This window comes from Megalops cyprinoides, chromosome 14 (assembly GCF_013368585.1).
Source record: "Megalops cyprinoides isolate fMegCyp1 chromosome 14, fMegCyp1.pri, whole genome shotgun sequence".
Taxonomy (NCBI): domain Eukaryota; kingdom Metazoa; phylum Chordata; class Actinopteri; order Elopiformes; family Megalopidae; genus Megalops; species Megalops cyprinoides.
In genome coordinates this window covers 18,120,336-18,145,427 of record NC_050596.1, presented here as the reverse complement: position 1 = coordinate 18,145,427, position 25,092 = coordinate 18,120,336, and the positions used below count along the sequence as shown (strand labels likewise).

The window sequence follows — 25,092 nt, the reverse complement described above, 5'->3', positions numbered from 1 at the left end:
ACACAATACACCAGTGGCCCACAATGTCACTTGCCTTTAATCTAACATTATCAAAAGCAACACTGAAAGGCCTCATCAACCTTATAAATAAAATATATAATTAGTTGTTATATACATAAATAGTTGTACACAGTATATACACATTTTCGCAAATGTAATTTGCCATTTTAATTAAACATATATATAATACTCAGAAGTAAATAATTTATCTATAAACTTTTCTTCAATAAAACACACACACACACCCTGGAAAAACGCATGGACGTCTCATATCTGTTCATGCAATGAAATGCTTATACGAGTTGTGAAGATTTAAAAACACTTATAATGGCATGCAAGCTTGGTCCTGCCAACAGGTGGAAATCACATGGGACCTTGCTCCTTTCAACAGGTAATGAAAGCAAGTTCATTAGTTTGTTTACACTTAGCCTTGGTATCAACTGCCTCGTCTTTAACTAAGTCTAAGACATTAAGATTTTTCTCAAAACTCGCTGCTAAGAGACTTCTGCTATCACTGTTTTGTTCTTAACTGTTACGAACGTGGATTGTCATGTTGAGTTTTCTGTTTGAGATGTTGTGATGTGTCACCATCTGCCTCTTTTAGTGGGACATCCAACACAACGAAAAACCAATCGCTCCACCCTAGTCCAACATTCCTGTGCCCTAAACGAATTCGTGCTACCTTGTACCTTTAAGAGGACGTCCTCACGGCTTAGAATTACACGCTCTGTGAACAGCGCAGTGTCCCTTTAAGGTTACCCCCCATCGCCATTTGAATACACGCTGGGCAACTTTCCCTGTGTTCGTCCTTTTTTTATTTCGGCAGTGTTGTGTCGTCTTCCCTGAAATTTTCATATCTCGCTTCTTATCCGATTGTTGAATTTCCAAAACCCCTAAGAAGACAAGATGGCTGAGATGGGGAAAGGGGTCACTGCTGGGAAACTGGCCAGCAACGTGCAGAAAAAATTAACGCGAGCGCAAGAAAAGGTGAGGGGAATGAAGTTATTTCAATATTATGTGAGATCTAGGGTATAGAGAGTCGCCACGGGTGGGAAATGTGGGAGCATATTTCTGTAATGTCAAAGCGCTACTGCAATGGCATTGCTGTTTACCCAGCTTGCTATCCTTGTTTGGTCGGCACTCTGATTAGGAGCTTTGTGACAGAAGACGATTATGTTAACTGAGCTAGCTAGCTATTACAGCAATACTGCAAGGACTGACAAAAATAGCCAGTGCACCAGCTAGCTTGAATAACGGTAATTAATGTTTGTGTTTGTCCTTTTATTGTACCCATGCATATATGCAGTTACCACTAAAATATGTCTTGCAATTCAACTTTCAAATTCAACAAAAAAAGTTTTGTTAACATTAATTATTAGTTCGCGTATTCTGAATTTATTTTCCCGTCCGTCATCTTGTGATGGTAACGTTACTTAATAACCTTCCAGGCACCATACATTTGTTCTCAGATTATTTGTGGACACATTTGTAGATTCCTCGGTGAGTATCTTTTACCAGTGAAGGAGCAAACGTAAAACGTCTCTAGCAGATACAGTTTCACGTGTACATGCGATTTATTGTACTGGGTTTAGCAACATGTGTGCCGTTTAAAAGACGTAAGGTAGTTACCATTGTCTCATTAAGTCATTGTGTTGCCAGTATAAAGTTTACACAGGCAAACTCTAGGATCACGAAAGCGGTGTGGTTATCACCTGAAGCAATAAAAACAGCCATCCAACGGGGCCGTCCTGATCCTCCTTACCTCTCTCTAGCTTTTTTGCCTCCACATGCACCGACCCGGTCACCGGGAAAAAGAGACAGGAGAAACGGGATAGGAGCCGGAAATAGTTAACACACTACTGAATACTTCAGGAGAAATAAGAGCGATCCTGTCGCACATGCCTTAACCTTTGTAGTGAGGGATCGTATTAAACGACATCGTGGAGGACAAAGATAAAGTATACTTTTTGAGTCAGTCTCTCTGATAGCTAAGAAGAATGTACGTGGGTACATTGTCATCCACTTTTACCACATTGTCAGCAATTGCAACCGCTTTTGAAATAACTTAGCAGTTTTATTCCTATGTTGCACACCAGATGGATTTGTCTGAGTGGACTGAGCTCAGGAAAGAATCCACTGCATCTCTGTGAGTTAGGGTGAGGGAACTGGGGCTAAGGGTTGGGTGTGTTCAGGAGAAAGCACATAGCAGAACAGAGCGGGGAGAAGCCGGAATGCCCCCTCGCAGGGGGGTCGAATCCGGTTTGAGGGACAGACACAGAGGCTCTAGAAAAGTCTGTCAGGTCATTACCCCCTTCGCAGCGGCATCATCAAGATGATTACTCTCCGTGTGGAAGGTCGCAGTCTCCTCTTTGCTGGGAACCATGCCAGGTGGAAGAATATTAAACTTGAACAGCTGTCAGAGAACCTCCACCCTCTCCCCCGCATTTTCTATGACTCATCAGCGCATGGCTCTCAATTTTTGTAAAGCAACAAGTTTGTCACTAAGTAATCGCACTTGTGTTCATGGAGCACATCCCCTGATGTGATGTATGTGTTTTGGGGCTTGCTCCAGTCCTCTACTGCGCAGTCAAAAAAATTCATGCAGTCCTTAGGGATGGGGGAGGGGGGCTTGAATATTTAATATTACAGACCCCAAGCTAGCTGTCACTCAAATCCTGACCCATTCATGCCTCTAACCCTTCCCCTCACTCACAGACTCAAACTCAGGTTTAGATCCTTCTCATTCATGGCCCACTCCCCGCCCCACCATCACAGATGCCACCTCCTACGTTCAGACCTGGCCTGTATTCTCGGCCCCACACCTGTCCTCTCGCTGCCTGTTTCAGCAGGACATGGCGGATGTCTATGAATAGCCCGCACACTGGCTTGCTGGTTAATCCCCCCCGAACCTTGGTGTGGGTGGTGGCCACGCCAGCCGGAGGGGTATTTTTGGGTCTGGACTGAAACTGAACACCAGTGAGCAGAGGCCCTGGGATCCAGTAAAACACACAGAGACAGCTACCCTCCAGGAACACGTCCTCCTCTCTGCCTGCAGTTCACCCAGCAGAGCTACAGCCCTGTCTGCTGTAGGAGGTGGGAGGGGACTTAATCCATAAAGCCTCAGAGCCTGCCGTAAAGACCATTGGGTGAACAGATGCATGTAAGCCTCAGACAGAGTGCAGTTGAGGATTACACCCGTCACACGAAATAGCCCTGGGCACTGAAAGAGGAAAGCTCACCTACTGCAGAGAGAGCGGTACAGGCTTTCCCGCAATTACAGTGAGAACAGTAAATGTTTCAACCATACACGTTAAGACATTCTTCTCTCTAAGCACGCTATCAAAGGATTAAGCCAATAAATAAGTAGTATACAGTAGCCTACAGGCATTACAGAGTTATCTCCTACAGAGTCATTGATGGAGGTAATTTTCAGAGTTATCTTCAGAGTGCATATGTGGTCAGAGCCTCATATCTGAGCTGTGTTGATCCTCTCTCCCAGACTTTGAGTGGGATGCTTCGTGAGGTTGGAAGTGTAAGCTACTTCAGAGATGGGGTAACTGAGAATGGCGTGAGGCAGGGAGATGAGGGGCAGGTGACAGAGGATTGCAGTGAGTGACTACTAGGTGTGGGCGGGGTTTGCCAGCTCTTCACTCATTAATGCTCAAACAACTTGGACTCTCTGAAGCTGTCTGTATGAGGCTGCCACACTTTTTGCTTCACAGTTGATGTTTTGATCATCTTGGGGAGCCTTGCATCCCCTTTTCTGGGATCTCAGATACTGCTTGATTCAGCCAATTAAATACCACTTTAACAGTGATCACCTCCTAGCTGTGAGTCATTTAAAAAGAGTTGGATAATTTACAGGACTTCTGTTTTACAGGATTAGCATTGGGTACCCCTGGTGGAGACAGATGGGAATAGCAACTGAATGTTTGATTGGTATTTTATGTCCTATGAGTCCTGTTGCTGATAATGATTTGTATTTTAGCCAGAGGAAAGGAGAGCTTTATATACCAAGTTAGTTCAGTGCTGATTTAATCAGGTAGAGTGCATTGTTTTAAAGTAGCCTTTCATGTATATCCACCGCATTCAGAATCACTTTAGTTTCCCTTTAGAGTGCAGATACTGGGGCTGTGAAATCCAAGTATCATGGAAGCATTCGATTTTTAGCCCCCTCCAGGGGAGGTGAATCTGCAGACAAATTGCATTGAAAACACATTAATGACAGGAAGTAATCTATTACCCCTTGCTTTCTCAAATAATTTCCTGAAGACGTGTTACTGTTATGAAAGAGAAAAAGTAGTTTAGTTTGAGAAAAAAAGATAATTATTAGACTTCTTGCTTATTAGACAAAGCATACAAACAAATTTATTTGTGCTGTGATTCCTCTGTAGTTTGTATATTGGCAATGAATTTGCAATGAATTATGGGATTTGCATGAGCTTTTTGAGCTCTGTATTTGCATGGCACCCAATGTCATCCCAACAAAATTTTCACACCTTGCAAGAATACATCAGAAGGAGAGACGCTGGAAATCGAATGCCTCAAGTGAAAGGGGCCTGAGTGAGATCCATGCCAAGGGAGAGTTTTTCAGCTGAGGAACAACAGAAATTCTTTAAACCTTGGCAAGGAGAGCCTACAGAGGAAGCTGGCAAACACTTCTCACAAACCTCCTAAACATTGGACCCTGTCTCCGCCTGTTGAGCATTTTGTGGCTGAGGGGTCGCTCCCTCCCCTGGGTGGCTGTCAGGGCTTGGGTTACACCCAGAGGAGTGTGTATGTCCCCCGCCCCCCGCTCCAGCATAGGCAGCTCTCTTCCTGAAGGTCCCGACCCGTGACTCTCGTGGTATGGTACGCGTCTGAGCGGATGCGTGAGGCACTGCAGTTGGCATTTTCCCCTCTCAAGAGACCTGTGTTTGGAAAATTTTCAGTGACATTTGGCTAATTGAACCTGTGAATTGTTGGGCAAATTAAATTAAATCTGAATAAATCTCAAGATAGTGCTATTGGACCAGGGACTCTAGACTCCGGGTAAAGATGACTCTGCACCTGAGGGGTCAAATCCAGCAAGTCCACAAATGCCCAGCTAGGTCATGTACTTTGCATCCCCCACACAGATTTTCTTTTGATACCTGCTTGCTTTTGCCCTCTCCAGTTCTTCCTTAGCTCCCTCCCCTCATGCCACAAGAGTCTCTGTCCTTTCCCGCCATCACTAATTCTCCTTCATGTGTGTTTCTATTTCTTTCTTTCACATGGTCCGTTCCACCCCAGGTCTGAATTACTTAATTGGAGCCATTTATTGGATGGGAACCTAAGCGACACGTTGTTGGCACTGTCAGTTAGATGTTGATTAATACACTGTGACATATCTTCTTCTCCTGCTGTGGCGTAAAGCAGTTTGGAAAGGTGAGTCTTTCCCACTGGCTCTGGGGAGGCAGTACGTTTGTATCTCAAAATGTCGGTGAGAGGCTGTTGGCCTGGATTAGATGGCAAGGTGGCCTGACCGTTGGAGCCATATGTCTGCAACAGGTGACTGGATAAAACCTGACCTCATGTTACACAACAAAGAGCCGGACCTCCCGCTCTCTGATCCCTGGCCAGATCCTTCTTCTCCCTCTCTGTGACTCTCTCCCTCTCTCCACCGTCGTCCCCTTTGCCTGGCTTCGCACGCGACAGCCACTCAGAGTCATCCTTCTTGCATCACTTCTGCTTATTGCCCTCACACAGTTTTTCTACACTATACAGTAGGGCTGAACCTCTTCATAAATGATGGTGTCTTACTGAGACGAGCAGAACCACGGACGGCACAGTGTCACGGATGGCACAATGTCACGGATGGCACAATGTCACGGACGGCACAGTGTCACGGACGGCACAATGTCACGGACGGCACAGTGTCACGGATGGCACAATGTCACGGACGGCACAATGTCACGGACGGCACAATGTCACGGACGGCACAATGTCACGGACGGCACAATGTCACGGACGGCACAGTGTTGGTCACCTTGTCATATCCCTAAGTTATACACTGTGAACAGAGAATGGACAAATATTATTTGTGATAAATTGCTTGTGATATAATAGATTTCAAAATTATATAAAGTTATTGTCACATACCATGTTAATTTCTTTCCTGCGGTTGTGCTAATTGCTTTTGAAGTTTGCGTGACGTTGTGGTATTTTTATCTGAATTCGAGGAAAGTCAGGGTGGTTCGGCGGAGCGCCTGGAGAGCAGGTGTGTGATGCACTCTGAGCCTGTTTTACAGTGGAATCCTAAAATCCCTGTGCTGACACAGGGGTTATACGGGCTCGGCTTAGAGCACTTTAGGGATTGGGAAGGTCGCCAGAGGGCGCTCATCTCCTTATTTCTGTGCCAGCCTCTTCATTCTCTCCCTCCCTCCATCCTTGACTCTCTGTCCTTCTCTCACTCCCTCCCTCAAACTCAAAACGTAACTAAACTTAAGACAATTATTCTCGCCCGTAAGAGGGAAGTTTTCTGATTATAGAGTGTAGAGTGTGGTACTGACGTCTGTACCCGGGGTTTTGAATCTAAAGAGATGCGGCGTGGTTTCACACATGAGTAAGGTGTTGTGGCCAGATGGCTGCATTAGGAAGAGTGTAATTTCTCAAGAGCACACTGTGTGCTGTGAGTACTGGTAAATAAAGGTATTTATTGCTTTGAGTGCTTCATGGTGAGCTTGAATGCATTTCTGGGATGTTCCATGACCTTAGGCTAAGCATGTTTGTTTCACATTTATGCACTTGCTCCACTTCCATCATCTGCTGTTCTACATTGACAATGAAATGCCCTTACAACTTCCTCCAAGATTCCCTTTTTCTGCATGCGAATCCAGTATCACATTACATGCTGCATAGTGTGTGAGAGTGTATGAGAGTGCTGGGAGTGTGAGAGCATTTGAGAGTGGGTGAGAGTGTGAATGTGAGGATGTGTCAGTGTGCGAGAGTGGCCCGGCTGACTGCCTGGTCTCAGTGACCCCTGTGTGTCCCTTCTCCCTATCCCCCTGCATTCACTCTCACTCACAGTTTTATTCAGTTTCAATTACCTGTTTCAAATTTGCTTGATATGTGTATGTTTATCATGTGCCACAAAACCTTGTTGCCAAAACACCTACGGTAAAGACCACAGAGAGTCCACGTAATACCTGATAATCAGAGTCCTCTTGTGGCAGGATTATGCACAATCACCTGTTCTTTCACCAGGCTTGGGCATGCTTGTGTGTTCATGCAGTTAAAGGGTTTACTTTTCTCACCAACCTCAGCCCTCGGGTCACTGGGAGCTCTTAAAGTTCAGTTAAGTGGATCATGCATTATCACGGTGCCCTTAAAAATCTCCTCCTAGAAACTCACTGATATTTCCCAGACGTCTGAGGGACGTGTGAGGTCTGAAGATGTCAGGGAGGCATGTGCTAATTTGTATCTTGGCATGAAAACAACTGCACAACTCAGTGACTGGGCTGTTTATGGAAGCGCAAGACCGCATTACCTAGAGCGCATGCATTTAATGCTATTGTATGTGTTTGCGCGCGTGTGTGTGTGTGAAAGAGTGAGAGATTATGTGGATTATGGATTAAATTATGGAATTTACATGGAAGCACAGTTTTTGCTTAATTGTGACACCTTTTGTAAAAAAAAAAAATGGTTATACCACTGTTGAAACGTTTAACTACAGTAGTAAGGAAGGTGACTAACTAGTTGATGCAGTGTGTAATTATTCAATAATTACAACAATGGATTACATTTATGTATTGCCTTTTCATGGTTCTCACATCACTAATGTGTAGTACCCACCTGCACCAGCCATTTTGCACTGGAACGCTCACTATATGTGATTTGTGTTGTGGTGCAGGTTCTACAGAAGCTGGGTAAAGCAGATGAGACTAAAGATGCCATGTTCGAGGAGGGTGTGGCAAACTTCAACAAGCAGCTGGTGAGAATCCTTTCATTCATTCTGTCCTCTCATTACCTCTACTGACCCCTATCCCTTGTATGGAATCCCCATTACTTCGCTGTCCCATAAACATCTCATCTTACACAGAATTAGCTCTCTCCAGTAGATCTCCCTGCTACAAAGAGACCTCCGTTTCTTCTACATTATAGACCTCCCACTCCATCACTAAACCTCCCTGTCGCCTGCAGGATAGACCTCTATCACAGACATCTATCTCTCCTATGGTATAGAACTCCCACTCTTTCACAGAAATCACTCTCCCCTTCCATGATAGACCACCTCTCTCACTAATTCTCCCAGTTTCTCACAAACATCCCTCCCTTATAGACCTCTTCTTCTCCTACAGACCTCCCTCTTTTTTGCAGAGCTCACTTCTTTGCACAGACCTTCTCCTTCACACCGGTCTGTCCCTGAGTCTCAGCAGTATCTCATGGTTTCTTTCTCCAGGCAGAGGGCACCAAATTGCAGAAGGACCTGAAGGCCTACCTGGCAGCTGTCAAAGGTATACTGTGCTTAGTGATATACTTGGTGACAAGTTTCTGTTCCTGTGTGTTTCCAAATGCACATAACTCTGCTTTTCTGTGTGTCTGGCCAGCACTGATTGGTCTGTCCCTGGTGTCTCAGGAAGCCCTGATTACCTCTTTGCAGGACATAAATGTGACAGGCAAACATTTGGTCTGTGCTCATGCATAACAGCCACTGCTGTGCCTATGACATTAGGGCTCTCACTCCCTTTAGTCTTGAATTGGGGTTGCAGGATGCATAATCACAGTTTACAACATTTCTGGTACTTGTCCTGCCTTGCAGTCCCTGGTGTACTTTTATATTGCGAAATAATTTATTCAGTGAAGGCTGCTGTCAAGGGGCAGGATAGCAGTTACTTTCCTGGGTTCCTAAGCCAAAGAATGTTTTACTCCAATGTTTCACTTGCAACAAATTACAAAACAAAGTGAACTGGTGCATCATTTTTCTATACCATGGAAAGAAACACAGTCCCAGTTTAAACACAGTTCAAAAAGAAGCTTTTATGTTTTGTTCTGTATTGTACATATTTCCTGACTTCAAAGCAAATCCTTAGAGCAAAACACACAGATTGAAACCATTTCAAACTGTGCATGTGAGCTAACACTAATGTATTAGCCTACATCATACATACTGGTAGTTTTGCAGTCTTCCTTAGTTGATATGACTTTGATCAAGTTCCTGTCATTAAGATAATGATGGCAACCATCTCCAGATGAATGTGTTACTGTTTGTGTCAATACCACCAGTTCTCTACTGGGAATTCCTGGCAGAGACAGCTGAACTTAAATAGGGCCAATTTTGCAGTTGCTACCCAGGAGTTGGCAAGTTTCAGATAATGCTGTGGCAATCAGTATTATTAGAATAGCTCTCCCATTGCATGCACTGGGACTCTGCAGTGTGATTTGCCAGTGGCTGGTCACACCATCATCACACCAGTCTCATCATTGTTAGCTGTTTCTTGCCTTGTTCTGTGCACATTGTGGGACTGAATTGGTGATTTTGTACTGTTTAGGCCCATAGGTGTCAGCGTGACACAACAAAGCAATGCATTAGATCTGTTAATATCAGATATTTCAATATATCATTACATTGTAATCATTTAGCAAATGCCCTTGTCCAGAGTGACTTAGACAGGCTGCAGTTTTGACATGTCACCCATTTATACAGCTGCATATTTACTCAGGGAATTGTGGGTTAAGTACTTTCCCCAAGGGTACAACTGCAGTGTCCCAGTGGGGAGTCGAACCAGCAACCTTTCAGTCATGAGCCCTGCTCCTTTCCACTGTGCTACACTGTTGTCGATGTCAATATCTATATTGTGTGGCAGTCCAGCTCTCCTAGTCATGCACTTGTCCCTTTCCCCACAGCAATGCACGAATCCTCCAGACGCCTACAGGATTGCCTGGCAGACATGTACGAGCCAGAGTGGTATGGCAAGGAGGAGGTGGACTCCATAGCAGAGGTCATCATTGCTATTAGTACTGTCAGGCTCCTTTGACCAAGTTTGACTTTACTGATAACCACTTTAATGCTTAGTGAAGAGTGTGTTGCTTGGACTATTTGTGAATGGAACTATCCGTGTGCATGTCTGTGAGCCAAACAGGAAGTAGGCATGGAAGAAGAATTAGAATTGGAGTTGTTCTTTTGCCTTTCTTCCCACCTGCGTTCTCCGTCACCATCCTACCAGATCCGTTCCGTATCCATTTCTCCATCCATCCCTCTGTCTCACATGCTCACTCTCTCTCTCTCTCCGTCTCTCACGCACACGCTGTGCTCTCTCATCACTGCATGCACCGTGTGCCCTTCATTCTCTCCTTATTCTTCTGACTCTGAAGGAGATGTTAGAGAAGGAGCTGGATGCTATCTTGGAGGTAAATGTGTTTTGTGCCCCAGTTCTTAGTCTGTAGAGTTAGAGACTGAAGGTTTTAGAAGAGACACAGTAGCTGGGGTCCATCATATGTTTCACTGTGTAGTGTCCTGTGCTATGGTAGTTACAGAGTCCTAAGTTTGCAACTAGATGAGAATATGGTTGGCCGAGTCTGTGCGTGTGCGTGCATTCATTTGAGTGTACCTGCTTTTCTCTCTGGCTGGGTGCGTTTCAGTCTTGGTTGACTGTGGTAACACTGTCTGCACTGCAGGACACCGACTTTCTGTGGATAGACTTCCATCAGAAACTGGTGGACCATGCCATGATCTCAATGGATACATACCTGGCTCAATTCCCAGATATTAAGGTACTGGTTGGTTATATGTTCATAGCTGTAGTTCTACGTCTTCACCTCTGTTCTTGAGCCATCGGGACTGTGTTGCTCTCTGACTCCCCCTGCAGGCACGCATTGCGAAGCGCGACAGGAAGCTGGTGGATTATGACAGCGCGAGACATCACTTTTCCTCCCTACAGAAGGGGAAGAAAAAGGACGAGGTTAAGATGGCCAAGGTAACTTACCTCCCCAACATGCATAATCTCCTAACCTGTGTCAGCCCTGAATTAATTCAAAAAGGTGGTCTTTTTATTTGAGACCCATATCTTTGGCTCATTTAACACACCATGATGTGAGAACCAGGCTATTGTTCAAACACATCCATAAGGTTTGTGGAGAAACAACGGTCCCACTCTTATGAATCTGTGACTAATGACTTCATTGTCCCAGCAGGGCTGATTCAGAGTTGGCTGATGCATGGTGTCTTTACTCACATTTCAAATATGAGAATGTGTGTGTAATTAACCAGCAGCTGCAGATAACCACGTCTCACTGCATCCAGAGAGTGGATCTGAATGTCTCTTTCTTGGTATTCTTTGTGCTCAGGAAGGTCTTGGCTTGTGAATGAAAACTGACCCTTAAAATGCACTTTGAATGTGTTTGTCTGTGTGAATGAGTCTGATAACTCTGTGTGTTTGTCTTGCTCCTCTCTCTCTGTCTATCTGTGTGTGCATGGCCAGTCGGTCGCGCTCCTGGAGAAGGCAGCCCCTGTGTGGGCCCAGGGAATAATCTCGGCGCATCATGTCGCTCAGACTAACCTGTCAAGATCCCAGGTGACTGTGACCTGAAGCATGCCCTCACTCCTAACTGAGTTCCAGCTGCATCTATGTGGCTCCAGTAGACACAACCCTCGCCCCCTTTGTAGCTTTGTCTTTGTCATGGAAATGAGAGTTCATGTTGTAACATTTTATGTAATGATCCTGCAGAAGGAGTAATTTTGTATTTGGGATTTGTGCTGCATGCTGACTGTACTGTCTGGACGGTTTGTTACAGATCAGCAGTGTAACCATTTAAACATTCCATATCTGGTTATGTCATTCAACTTTTAAATTGAATTTTCTGCTGTAGTTCTTTGCCTTTGCTCATGAGCACATTTGTGTGTCCATGTATACGTGTATGTGTCTGTCCATGTGCGCGCATGTGTGTCTGTGCATATGTTTGTGTGTGTGTGTGTGCATGTGAAGGCAGAGGAGGAATTGGGAAGAGCTCAGAAGGTGTTTGAAGAGATTAATGTGGATCTGCAGGAGGAGCTTCCATCACTGTGGAACAGGTGAGCCCCACAACCTCAGAGGGGAGGGAGATCCAGAGAGGGGTGGCGAGGCAGTGGTGAAACATGTGATTATGTTTTACGTTTAATCTCTTTCTTTCTCTATCCCTCCCTCTCTCCCTCCTGCCTCTACATCTCTTCATCCTCTTCCACTCTCTCCACAGTCGTGTTGGCTTTTATGTCAACACATTCCAGAGTGTGGCGGGCCTGTCGGAGAAGTTCCACAGAGAGATGGGAAAGGTGAGAGAGTCTTGTCTCCCATTATTAGTCAAGTATTGATCTGACGGACAGCTGAGTGATCCATGGAAGAATAGGTATTACATAAAGTCTCCTGGCAAACCCTAATGGACATTATTTCACATGAATCAGCCAATACAGTTCTTCACAGATCAAAATAATTACACCTGACCTAAGCTTGGCCCAAGGCAGGTTTTATTGTACAACAGCAACTTTTGTTCTAGTCTATATTAACAAGTGAAATAAATGTCTTCCCCTCCATAGAGGTGGGTTCTATGTGCTGGTTTATTTCCACAGTATTTCCTGTCTACTGTCAGGTTTTCTTTAATCATTACTAAAGACATCTTTAGAGACATAATCACAGTAATACTGTTTTACTCTACATGGTCTTGCACGTGCTTGCACTAAAAACATAAATTAGAGATTTTCCCACTTGACCCCAGCACAACCTGACCAACCTATTACAATTTCAGACCAAAAACGTTGCTCAGGTTGGGGTGCTCTGAGGTTTTCCTAGTGGTGCTGTGTGAGCTCACTGAGAATTCTGTCTGTTTTCAGCTGAGCCAGAACCTGAACGATGTCATGACCAAACTAGAAGAACAGAACAGGTGAGTCGCTGAGACTGTAGCAGGTGTGAATGCTCATTGCCAGATCTATACCTGGTTATCTAGCATTCAGCCATTATAAGTCTTGCCATTCAATACTTGCCCCAAGGCTACTGCATTAAATTAAATCTAATTATGCAATGTTAATATGTGGCACTTTATCTGATTGTTTACAAGTCTTAATACTATTTTTGTTGATGCCACAGCTAGCCATGTCGCCTCTGTCCTCGTAATGTAGGATACTCATTAATGTATACCAGTAAAACAGGACTATTTCTCATGGCGTTAATCCACTTCTATGTGCTGCGTCAGAAAGGCAGCGTCCTTTAGGTGTGAGTTTGTGAAAGCTTTAGAGTAAATGAACCCCCCGTCCCCACAGAAAGGCAGGTAAACAGGGTACGAAGACAGCCGGATCAGTGAAGAGGTACAGTCACATCACTGCAGGCGGGGGTTTGCTGCTTACTCATGCATGCTGGGTGTCTCTGCTGTGCCACTGAGGAGGCTTTGGGTGATGCTGGCTGAGTTTATTGCTAGAGGTCTTCAGGAGGCCAAATGCTTACGGTGGACCTGGACCAGAACTAAGCATTACATACAAGACACGACCCTACACAAGGCAAAAATATATATATGTACCAAGTCTTATAGAACCCTGTATAATTCCTCTGTTGGTTAATTAGCTGATGATAAGCAGAAGCATTTTGACACTTCATATTAACCCATATGTTGGAAAGTAAGAGGGATATTGCAGTGTTAAAATACTGGTCAAAATGCTTTTAAAAACAGCCTGAGTGGTGAGTACTTTTGATGAATACTAACTTTATTTCTTTTTTATGAAAAGAAATATCTGACAGATAAATAGATTAAATGTATATAAAATACTTGCAGAAAGTTAGAATCAAATATAGACTAGTCTATTATATATGCACAATACATCAGATAAATTTCTAAACTAACAGAATGGAAACATTATTTGCGAAGATTCAAATTAACTACATAAATAATTTCTTAAATGATCCAAAAGGGGCAAAAAAAATTGCTGCTAACGTAAATTAGGTGGAAAGACGACTTTAGTATGTCTCTATGTACCACATCATACATATTAAAGAGCCATTTTCAGACCTGACCCTGACCCAACCTGTTACAATGTCTGATCTGAAAATCTGTATATGGCAGATTTGGTTTGGTTTTGCATTCAGGTTGAGATTCGTGAAGACCTCTAGTGGTGCGTGTGTCTGCATGGTGACTGGTGGGTTGGAATCTGAGTTGTAACATCGGCAGGCATGTTGAGAGTCCATTTGCATGGATAAGAAAATGCATGCAATGTGCTGTGAGTGAGCTGGCCTGGCAGCGTGAGTTGCAAATGAGTTTGTATTGCACTCTCTCCTGCCTGATGCTCTGGGTGTGTTTTCTTTGCCCCCCCCCCCCCCCCCCCCCACTGCACTCTGATGTGTGTGAGGTCATGCAAGCCTGGATGGAGCATTGAGTCAGAATGTGCCTCAAAGCAGGTGTCAATTATTGCATCTTTTGTCCATCTCCTTCATTCTTGCAGCGATCAGGATGGCACCAACCACAGATCATCCATTCCCAAGTCTCCATCCAAGGTAATGTTCCCAAGAGGACGAGGCAGTACACAGCGGACGGTTTCTGCACTGTGCTGTTTTTTCTTCCTCTACATGGTCCAGTGCTGGAGGATGCTGTTTGAGGTTTGCGTGTCTGTTAAGATGGAGAGTTTGAGGTTTGTGGATCCCTAAAGATGGAGAGTTTGTTCCTAAAGATGTTTCAGATGTCAGTCAGGTGGGAGAGTTGGGTCTCTAAAGATAGAGAGTTTAAGATCTGTGTGTCTGGAAAGGTGGGGAGTTTGGGGTTTGTGTGTCTCTAAAGAGAGGGTTTGAGGCTTTTGTGTCTGGAAAAAGGAAGAGTCGCTTCCACGTGGATATCCCTGGTGCTGGTCAGGTATCTAAAGCCCCTTTTTATGCCAGACAACACCAGACTTTCTGGGGATTTACCAGCTTTACAAAGCAGGCTTTACCCTCTGGTCATCTCTGACAGCAGAGGCTGATGCTGCCTAAATGCTGTCAGATTACCTGAGTGGTTCCATTCTCATTGAACTAGGCATAGCCATCTTTCATGTGCAGTTTGCACATTTGTGTGTCTGATATTAAAATCTTATTTACAAGGACTTGATTTTTTGCTGTGTGCAGTCTCTTTAAACTCTTTAAACTGTATTGTTAACGTTGGCAGCCTTTTGAAGCAAGCCTTTCCTTATGGTATCCAGCAGATGCTGTTTTGAGTAATATATGTAACTGCTGCAGTGAAAAAAAAACATGAATCAACCACACAAACAAAAAAATCTTATTTTAACCTAGGGAAGGGTAAATATAATATTAGATTTCCTTTTTGATACTTATGAATTTTGTGTTGGCTGACATGAGAGGGTTAACCCAATGTTATTTTATGATGTTCGTGGATTTACCTTACTACGATAGCAGCTGATTTATTATGAGTGCAAGAAATGCAAGGATTTCTTACAGTGTGTTACAGAGGAGTAGGAGGCTGTGTGAACCTGTAATCCAAACCCAACAGGCCATCGGCGCTGTGATTGTAAGCATTGTGTTAGCCACGAAAATGGGATGGATTCGTAGCAAGCAGGAAGTACGAAAACATACAACAAATTCTTACCTGTGGCAATGCATAGTTTTATGTACCAGTGCCCACCTGATACAAACGGCAACCAGTTTCCAGCTGTGTTCACACTGCAACACAGCTGACTGAGAGAAATAACTAAACCACATAAGAGGCACTGAAAAGCGTCTTGAAAAAGCTGGCTTGGTGCTGGCTAGGATTCAGGTGCGCCCCTTCCACACTGAAGTGAAGACATCCCAAAGAAAGGCTGTGAAAGTGTGTGAAACAAAGTGTGAATGGAGGTTGTGAGAGAAGGGTCAACTAGGGCCACACTCGTATTCTTACACATTTCAAACAAACACACACACACTTCGTTACTGCCTCTTAAGAGAAATAAAAGCAGTGTTTCGAGTTTCAACACACAAGTTTGTAGACACTTGGGGTTTAGAGGTAGGAGGAAACATGAGGTCACTACTGCCTAGCGTGACAGTTGCCCAGCATGACAATGTGTTTGACTGTACAACTGTCAAGTTATCTAACAGCCTGATTAATGTATTTGGGTTAACAAGCCCTTACTTGCCTAAAACATGGAACTGCAGGCAAGAGGTTGTGGACAACTTTATGGCTGCTGGTAGGGTGTGGAAGGCACTCTCCTGTCCCACGCTGACGTGTGTTACACTAACCGTGTGCTGTGTGTTTCTCCCTCGCTGCTGACACGCATGTGCACACTCATGAACCCCGCAGATGAGACCTGGGCCGCCAGTGCCCCCACCACCCAGAGTATCCCCATCCAAAGACTTCAGACAGGAACACATCATTGGCCTGTTTGAGGATGCTTCCAACAGAAATACGTCACAGGTCAGAGAATAACCCCCCCCCCCCCCCCCTCCATCCTGTGCATACCAAACTTTCATTCCTCTGAAAAGCACAGTGTCGATCCACTACGCTCTTTTCCTACACCAGCTTCATCACCCTACTTAACCCCTTTCCCACTGTCTCACCCCCCATAACCCCTTTCCCCTCCCATCACCAGCCCATAACCTTGTCTGATTACCTACTCCCATAATCTCTTCCTCTGGCCTTCCCCTTTGAATATCCTCTCATAATTACTCACCCTCATGCGTCTCACCACTGAAACTTTTGGGTATCGTGGTTCATGGTCCTGCTTCTCCCCCCCAGTCCGTGCCCCCTCCCCTGGACCCCGCCCCTGCCTCCGCCCCATGCGCTCCAGTAATCAGCAGCTTCTCTCCCTGTCGTGGCAGTATGAGCCCCCAGCGGAGGGCAATCTGCTGGGGATGGATCTGGATGCGCTGATGCCAGCCGTGAGCCCGGGGAGCACAGCTCACTCCCCGTCCTCCCAGGTTGGTGTCTCCCCCTAGTGACCAGGAGGCCTTTCACAATTCTGGACTAGCCAGACAGACAGGTGCTAGAAATGTCATCGACAAGACTGTGAAATCCATGGGCTCCTTTGTGCACTACTAACCAACCTGAGATGTGTTTCCAGAACCACTGATCTGCTTTAGTTTTAGGTTAGCTACACCTAACCAGAGGAACCAGAGGCATTTCAAAATCAAAATGACCCAAGGGTGTTTAAGCCAACCCCAGAATATTGGGGTGGAGCCCTGCTGAGACAGGCACAAATAGCCTTATTTGTCCTGTCTAAAATAACCCTTTTCTGGTCTTTCCCTCAGGTAGATAGTCCCGCAGTATTCTGATGGGTTATAGTTCACACAGTATCACAGAAAACAGTATCTTACCCCCTGTGCGGTGTGCCTGATCTGCATACATTCAGTATCATTAGCCATGTTCCAAGACAGGAATAACAAACATTTGCATTTACATTTACATTTACATTTATTCATTTGGCATTTTTTAATCTAAAACGACTTACAAGTGAGGCAGAATACAACACACGCAAAAGCCATACATGGGAAACACAGGATGTTCTTCTCTACTGTAAGACAGCGAACAACCGCACAAATCTGGCCAGCTTCATGCTCATTTATTTACAAACAAACACGATATAGGTGGGTGCAGGTGGTAGCCAAGAAGCTCAGCTCTAAATGGATCGGAGCGCTTAAGCAGGGGGGAGATTTATCAGATGAAATGCCAGTCTGGGTGAACACCAGAGTGGAACACCAGGACAGTGACAACCGGCCTCAGGTCACAACCTTTGGCTACAGGTTGAATCCCAACAGCTTCTTTTCTTTTTTTTCCTGCTCTAGTCTTGTGGTCTAGTTTAGTCTGTAGCAGGTGGTACACAAATACATTTCAGGTTCATTGTGTCAATACCTGGGCTTACTGCATGTGGGTGATACACTAACAGCACAGTCGCTCCGGTTCAGGCCTTATGTTTTCATGTGTAAAAATAGTCAATGGGTCACTCTTCAGCAGCACAGAATCCAGTATTGGCTTTGTGTGTGCATGGAGACACTCTCTACAATGGCATTGGTAGGAAAACAGTGGGCTCTCAATTAATTAATTGCCATCTTAATTAGTAATTGCGGCAGAAAATTTTCATGTGAATGGCTTTTTTCCATTCTAGTAATTTATGAAGACATATTTCAGATGACTAATCACATCGTACATCAGAAACGAAACACTCAACAAGCAGATTTTTCTTCGAAAAGAGCCCAGCTTATTTTAACTGGATGTTAATAAAAAGAGTTGGCACAGTTGATTAGCCAGGCAGTAAGTGACATGCGAAAGTTGAAATATTTCAGTTTTCTGCTCCCACTCACCTCTCTGCCTGGCCGTTTGCCTCAGCACCACCATCTCTCCGTGGACACTCATGACGTGTTCTGTCCAATGAAACAATGCCGCTCATCTGTGTAGATGACCCATGACTATAAAGGCCTTACAGCTCCTCAGAAAGAAAGAAATCACTTTGCCAATCAAGGCAAATGCTATTGATCCGTGTGTATAATTTTTAAGAGAGGCATACCAAATAGAGACTGCACGGGCCTGGTTCTGCCAGGTGTTTTCCTGACGGTTGTCATCATGGTGTGTGCCACTCTCCTGCCATTTATCAGTTGATCTCTCGTTCTTGCTGCCTCGCGGAAGGCGTTGTCGTGGGATACGTGGGAGGTAAGCAGACCCTGGTTTTTTAATGCTCGTTTGAGATCACGTCATAGTAGTCACGCCAGTTGGCCTCTGAGTTTCTCAGGACTGAGCTATGTCGCTGTCTCCTTTTCAGTCCAGTTCTGTTAACCCTTTGCTGTATGTTAGCTCCCACTGGTGAATGCATTACAGGTCAGCAGAGTGGGCAGTATGTTGCACTCTCTGACAGGATAAGTTGTACTGCTTCAGAATGCTGTGTGACTGTATGTCCGGACTGCCCAGACCTGTCCACTTCTCCCCTCAACCAAACAGCCATTACATTCTGACACCCCACTGTAACCTAATCTCCCTAAACTACACCATGACTTGTCAGATAAAAAATACCAAGCTATACACTGATATCCTCGCCTATGCTATGGCAGCCCCAGGTGCCCAGGGCAAATTTGCACATCCATCTTCCATCCATCCATCCCCTTTCTTTCTCTTTAAGTCATCCTGTCACTGTGGTTCTTCCTTCCCTTTCCTCTGGTGAAATCATTAGGTTCTGCATAGGCCTTTCTGCACCTTTATTGCAGTTACAGTTACAGAAACTCATTAACCCCAGAGGGATCCTCTTGATTTCACATCTGTGTTGTTGAACCTTTATGGGAACATTTGAGCTGTGTAGCTGTTCGCCCTGGGCTTGTTCTCTGGGTGTGCTCAAACAGGCCCGAAGGGCTTGTGCCTTTAGAGCTTACAGGCCCCAGGTCAGTCTGTGATCCAGCACTCCTGTGCCTGAGGGCATGGCAGCGAAGTGTTTCCCGAAAAATATAAAACACGGCGATGTTATTGTGATTGTGCCGGCCTGTAAACATTAAAGCTGCACACAGCGCTCACCTCGTTTTACATCCATTTGTGTTTTGGCCCCTCTGCCCTTTCACCTCTGACCCCTCACATTGACCTTCATCATACCTGAACTGCCCACTCCCAGCCTGAGGAAACCCCCGCAGAGGAGCAACAGCAGTGGGACGATGATGAACAGGAGGGTTGGGATGATGATGGGGCCCAAACTGCGCAGCAGGGCTGGGATGATGATGGTGCCCAAACTGCGCAGCAGGGCTGGGACGATGATGGTGCCCAAGCTGCGCAGCAGGGCTGGGACGATGATGGGGCCCAAACTGCGCAGCAGGGCTGGGATGATGATGGGGCCCAAACTGCGCAGCAGGGCTGGGACGATGATGGGGGGCAGGGAGGGTTGGAAGAGGAGGCTGCCGCAGAAAGCCAGGAAGGCGGGGACGACAGTGGAGGCCAGGCTGGGTGGGCAGATGAGCAGACTGCACCTGCGCAGACGGGCTCGGCAGACGCTGAGCAGCCGCAGTGGGAGGATGGTGCAGGGAGTGGGGATGAGCTCCAGACTGTAAGTTTACTAGGATATAGGGATATAGGAGGTAGAGGAGTAGGTAGAGGGGTAGCTAGCTGTGTAGAGGGAGAGGTACCTGTAGATGGAGGATGGTAGCAGTAATCAAGTGGGTAGAGTGGTGAAGAATGGTGAACCTGTGAAGAAGCCTTATCATCCCTAGTTTTTGAATGTATAATTGTAAAAATCAACCAGGAAACAATAAAAATGGTAAAAAATTGTGGGAAGATGAAGGTGCACAAAGAGAAAACATTTTGTAATGGAAATAGTTATTTGCAAGTTCTCCATAATAGTTATGCAAGTCAGTTATTTCCAGTTTCCATTTCATTTGCAATTGCATTGCTCGTGCGCAGTTCAGACATGAACACTGTAGTCATGAACAACGTAATTCTAGATATAACTGACATTGGCCTAGCTACTGTGCATATGTTGCAGCTGAAGGCCTTACAATTAAATCTACAACCACAGTAGCTTTGTACCTGAGGGTGGCGTGTTAGTTAGCAATGTGTAACAGTGTTTAAGGCCTATTCGGACTGAGAATGAGAAATACACCATCATGATCTGTCGTGTCAGGATGTTGCTCTGTTTCCCGCTCTGTAGTGAGAGTTTCTCTGTTAGGTGGCTACCTAACCCTGTAGTGAGCTTTCAGGCCTGTCTCCACTGATGGTCATGATTTCTCTTCTTTCCAGCCTTGCATTAGATAGTTCCTATATTAATGTGCTGCAGAGACTGTGTCCTTCATTTTAGTCCTACTTCTCTTTTGTCATTTGCACCGTTATAATAATCATTTCTGTCCCTAGAGTGAATCCTTGTGCTCCCCATGATATGCAGTGCAATATTTCATTTTCCCTCCATTTTGTCACAATATTAAATCTCACTGCAGATGTCTTGGTTGTCCAAACCTTAGGGCTTTTGTACAGGGAATATTGACATGTGCTCTCTTTCCTTATTTACTTGAACATAATAACTGTATATTACATAAATACTTACACGGGAGATGCAACAATTGGTAAAATATAGGTATTAGGAAAAAAGTAAGGTAAGTTAAGGTAAGGTAAGGCAAGTCATATTGCATTGTGAGAATGCAGTGAAGCAGCACCTGTGAGGTGTTGACCCCTCTCATAATGGACTCCACCGGAGATAAGAATCATTGAGGGACAGGGAAGGATGTGTTTGAGGGTGGTGTGGCTGGTGTGATTGAGATGCTCTTGTCCAGCGTGGTGGAATTAGGTACAGGGCAGGAACTCACCTCTGCTGCTGTCTGTGCTCCTCCAACAGGACGACAAGGTTGGATCCACTTTGGACTCTGCAGACTCTGTAAGTGCTTCACAGCTGGGTATACATGCTGTACACAGACAAATGGGTAGAGCATGAGAGCATGACACTTGGACATCTTTGTTCTTTATATTGAAATGGTGCATTTGTCTATCTATTGATTGTTTATTTAATCTCAGGAGTGAGCAACTGGTGAGGTTCAGTGAGGACTTGTGTGTCTCGTGATGCTTTTCGCCTGCCTCTCTCTGGTACTGGAACATGTCCACAGGTGATGTGATTGTTTTTCCTGTGTCACTTAGAATTCTGTCCCTGCTGTGGTGGCAGATGCGTCTCCAGCGACAACCAACGGGTCTTCAGAACAGGCAGAGATGCCCCCAGGATTTATCTACAAAGTCAGTTTGAGGAAAAATTGCACCAGCGAGTATAACATTCTCAGAATCACACTACATCATTTGACAGTTCTAACTGTGTGTGTGTGTGTGTGGGCTCTCTGTCCATGAACAGGTTAAAGCCATGCATGACTATGTAGCCAATGATGCAGATGAGCTGGAAATGAAAGCTGGCGATGTTGTGCTGGTCCTGGGCTTTGACAACCCAGACGAGCAGGTGAGTACAGCGCTGCGTCATGTGACACAATCTCACCTGTATGGGCTGTTGGCTTCAGTGGGCTATTGGCTTCAGAGCAGGTGTCGTAACCAAAAGGTTGTCAGCTTGATTCCCCGCTGGGGCACTGCTATTGTACCCTTGGGCAAGGCACTTTACCCAGAATTGCCTCAGTAAATATCCAGCTGTATAAATGGGTATCATGTAAAAAAAAAAAAAAACTGTAATCTATGCGAGTTGGTCTGGATAAGAGCATCTGCTAAATGCCAGTAATGTGATGTAATGTTAAGTGGTCGTGTTACGCTGTGCCACATGCTCTCTGTGTATCCGCAGGACGAGGGCTGGCTGATGGGAATACAGGAGGCCCGCTGGCATCAGAACAAAGATCTAAAAGGCAAAGGAGTGTTCCCAGAGAACTTCACTCAGAAGTTGTGAGCTGGACGTCCCAACTCTGTCTTCCTTTCCCCTACCATTCGTATGCACAAGGAGCCTGGCGGGAAGTTGGATTTGAGACCAGGAAAAACCGCACCATCAGCTTAAACAGCAGCAAACCCAGCATTCATCATGTGCACCTGTTAATTGATTTGAGTTGAGTGTTGTGAGGTGGTGGTGAGTTTGATTTCATGTTACTGTTTGATTTGTGGTTTCATTCATTTTCTTCAAGGTGGGGTTTTAGGGCATTAGAGTGTGTCCGCTGTATTACCACATACATCATTTCACCCTGCCCTTGCTTAAGCCCGACATCCTATGTAAACTGTAGGCATTGGATCCTGCTCCGTCTTAGAGTTGCTGGTAGATACTCCACCACATTGCTGAACCCTTGACCTCCCTGACCCAGGGGTCAGCCACAGTAACATGACAGCGAAGTCACCAGATGCCAGATCTGTGTTTGTCATGTTCAGCCTTCGACACCTGCAGCTCAAAGGGCTCCAGAAGCTCTCCTGCGCTCCCTCTGCTTTTGGTTTTACTGTTGCTTTCATTTTTTTTGTCATTTTTTTCCTGTAATTATCTGAAATCGTCAACATCCCCAAACAAAAGCTTTTGAGAAGGGAAAAGGGAAAGGACTCATGGGTACGTTATAAATGACATTTAATAACAGAATGTTTCAACAGTATGTTATGGTAAAAAAAGAAGTTTTTTAAAGATGCATGACATTCTGTTGTACTTTAGTTTGTAGCAGAATTGAGAATTTTATTGTAAGCATTTGATAATCAGATTTGTTCCTGGGTGTGTTAATGTCATCGATGTGAGACGTCCTTCTCCCAAAGACTGCTGCACGTAAATATCCTCAAAGGAAAATTAGAAACCATGACCCTGAAGGTGAGCTATCATTTTGGCCCCCAGCCAGCTTTCATTTCTGGGCTGAAGAGAGATTTATTCTGTGACATGTATGGAGTTTCCCCTCACCCCCCTTCCCATCTGATGAGCTGTTCCCATTTTCTCTGTCTCTCCTCTGCCTGTGAAACCAGGCTGGGTACTCCAACTGAACACCAGCTAGTACTCACCCACTGTTAGTCGTATGCAATTGAATGAAAAGATGCCCACTTTTTACCTTTAGAAATTTCCACATATACTGTAGCAGCTGATCTACAGTGAAATAGTTTACTTCTCCAAGGGCTTCCTCATGTATTCCAAAAACAGTTGTTTCCTTGAGATTCAAGAAATCAGTCGCAAGCATGATGTTATAAAAGAAATCCAAGTTGCTGGTTGGTCCTAAGAGAGCTTGTGGCAGTGATTCAGAATAAGCATCAAGTTTGGACTGCTGAATGTGTAGGCATGCATTTGTGTCATGACACAGCAATGGCACAGTGCCTTCTTCTGTCCCTCTCAGGTTCTCAAATGAATGTAGTATCCCAACTGACAAGGGAAGGGGTCACCTCAAACTCCAAAGGAATTGGTTCTCATGCTAGCACCAAAGACACTGTATTCGTGATAACAGAGATGTCGGACACTCTCTGTAGTACTTTGCATTGAAAGTTTAGTCCTTTTACTGTTACACCTAACATCTTAGGTTCCACAACTGAAGTGAAAGAATGCAGAGAGCCTAGTCTCCGTAGTGATAAACTGTCTCTGTTGGCACTGGCAGCACGCTGGAGTGTGCACCACACCCATTTAACTTGTCCAGACATACTGAAAAACCACTGCATATGTACCTGAGCAGACATAATGTGTTTTGTCATTTTTGTGTGGTTGGATACGCAATACGAATCAGAATGCATAACCAGTGCCGAGGTCTGTCTCTGCAGATGGCATGCCTGGCATTCTCAGGTGTTGTGACTGGTGAGGGACATTGTCAGTGGCATACGTAATGCACCATGTATCCTCTATGCAATGTGTGTCACGCGGTTGGTGTGGAGGCGCCTGCCGGTGTTCTTAGCCTGTTCCTCTCTGAAGCCTGAGCCTGAGTCAAGGCCTTTGACTCTGGTCCTAGCTGACCTGTTAGTGACAATAAACATGGATTCAGCCTCACGCCGTGGGCCTCCTTTCTTTAACATTCATTACTGATGATGTCATTCTTTTTTTTATTTTATTCATGCTTTTGTCCATTTACGCAACCCTTTTTGCAATCACCAGTTGCACGTTAGGCTTATCTCAACGTGACAACCTCTGCGGGAGTGCCAAGGCAAGAAGAATGCAGTTATCCAATACACTTACATGCAGCCAGTGGCTCTTTTTCACAATATAAGTCATGCTGCACTCCAGTGAACTATGAGCTGATTGGACAGTAGGCACAGTGCCGTTGACATCACCTGAGTGGTTCATAGGCACCTGGCAAGGAAAGACAAGGAAATCCTGACAAAGAGCCCAGCCCTGTCCTGTGAGTGAAGCTAATTTGTTCCACCGCTCTGGGCTCATGGTCACTGTTGGCTGGGCTCAGATCGAACCTAGGCCTTAGGGCTCAGCCTGAACTCCAGACAAGCATAACGCCTGAGCCACTTGGGAGTGCCACTGGTGCTATTATTCATACATGGACTAGTATTTGGACAGGAGCAACACTTGCAGTAATAACAGTGGTCGTAGTAATAGTTATAGTCCTAGTATTGTTTATTCAGTTATATTAATCACATTCATATACACATGTGAGTACACAGAAACACAGAGCTCATTCGTTTGCCCTGTATGTTGTGAGTTCGTCCTTTCTGTTTTGCCAATAAACACTGAACAGGTAGGGATTGTTGGTTTTGTGCATTTTCCTGCAGACAGTGGATTGGCCTGCAGGGGGCAAAGTGGAGAGGAGTCATTGACTTGAACGGATTCATTTAGATACA

The 25,092-nt window shown here is 45.1% G+C and overlaps 1 protein-coding gene across 1 annotated transcript; it reads left to right on the top strand.

Annotated features, from left to right (window-relative positions):
- The first annotated feature begins 765 nt into the window (after positions 1-765).
- Positions 766-24,283, top strand: LOC118788924 (myc box-dependent-interacting protein 1-like). Its single transcript, XM_036545137.1, has 15 exons — positions 766-987; positions 7,871-7,951; positions 8,420-8,474; positions 9,865-9,959; positions 10,636-10,731; positions 10,827-10,934; positions 11,943-12,028; positions 12,190-12,265; positions 12,821-12,870; positions 13,247-13,291; positions 14,417-14,468; positions 21,224-21,262; positions 21,520-21,612; positions 21,725-21,826; positions 22,157-24,283. The coding sequence occupies exons 1-15, from the start codon at positions 907-909 to the stop codon at positions 22,256-22,258; spliced, it is 1,161 nt and encodes a 386-aa protein (XP_036401030.1). The 5' UTR covers positions 766-906; the 3' UTR covers positions 22,259-24,283.
- The last annotated feature ends 809 nt before the right edge of the window (positions 24,284-25,092 follow it).

Bases quoted from the DNA above. Each gene is read 5' to 3' on its own strand.
- LOC118788924 (XM_036545137.1), top strand. From the start codon at position 907: ATGGCTGAGATGGGGAAAGGGGTCACTGCTGGGAAACTGGCCAGCAAC. The intron at 9,960-10,635 runs GTCATCATTGCT...TCTGCACTGCAG, and splicing joins AGGTGGACTCCATAGCAGAG to GACACCGACTTTCTGTGGAT. The intron at 12,266-12,820 runs GTGAGAGAGTCT...GTCTGTTTTCAG, and splicing joins TCCACAGAGAGATGGGAAAG to CTGAGCCAGAACCTGAACGA.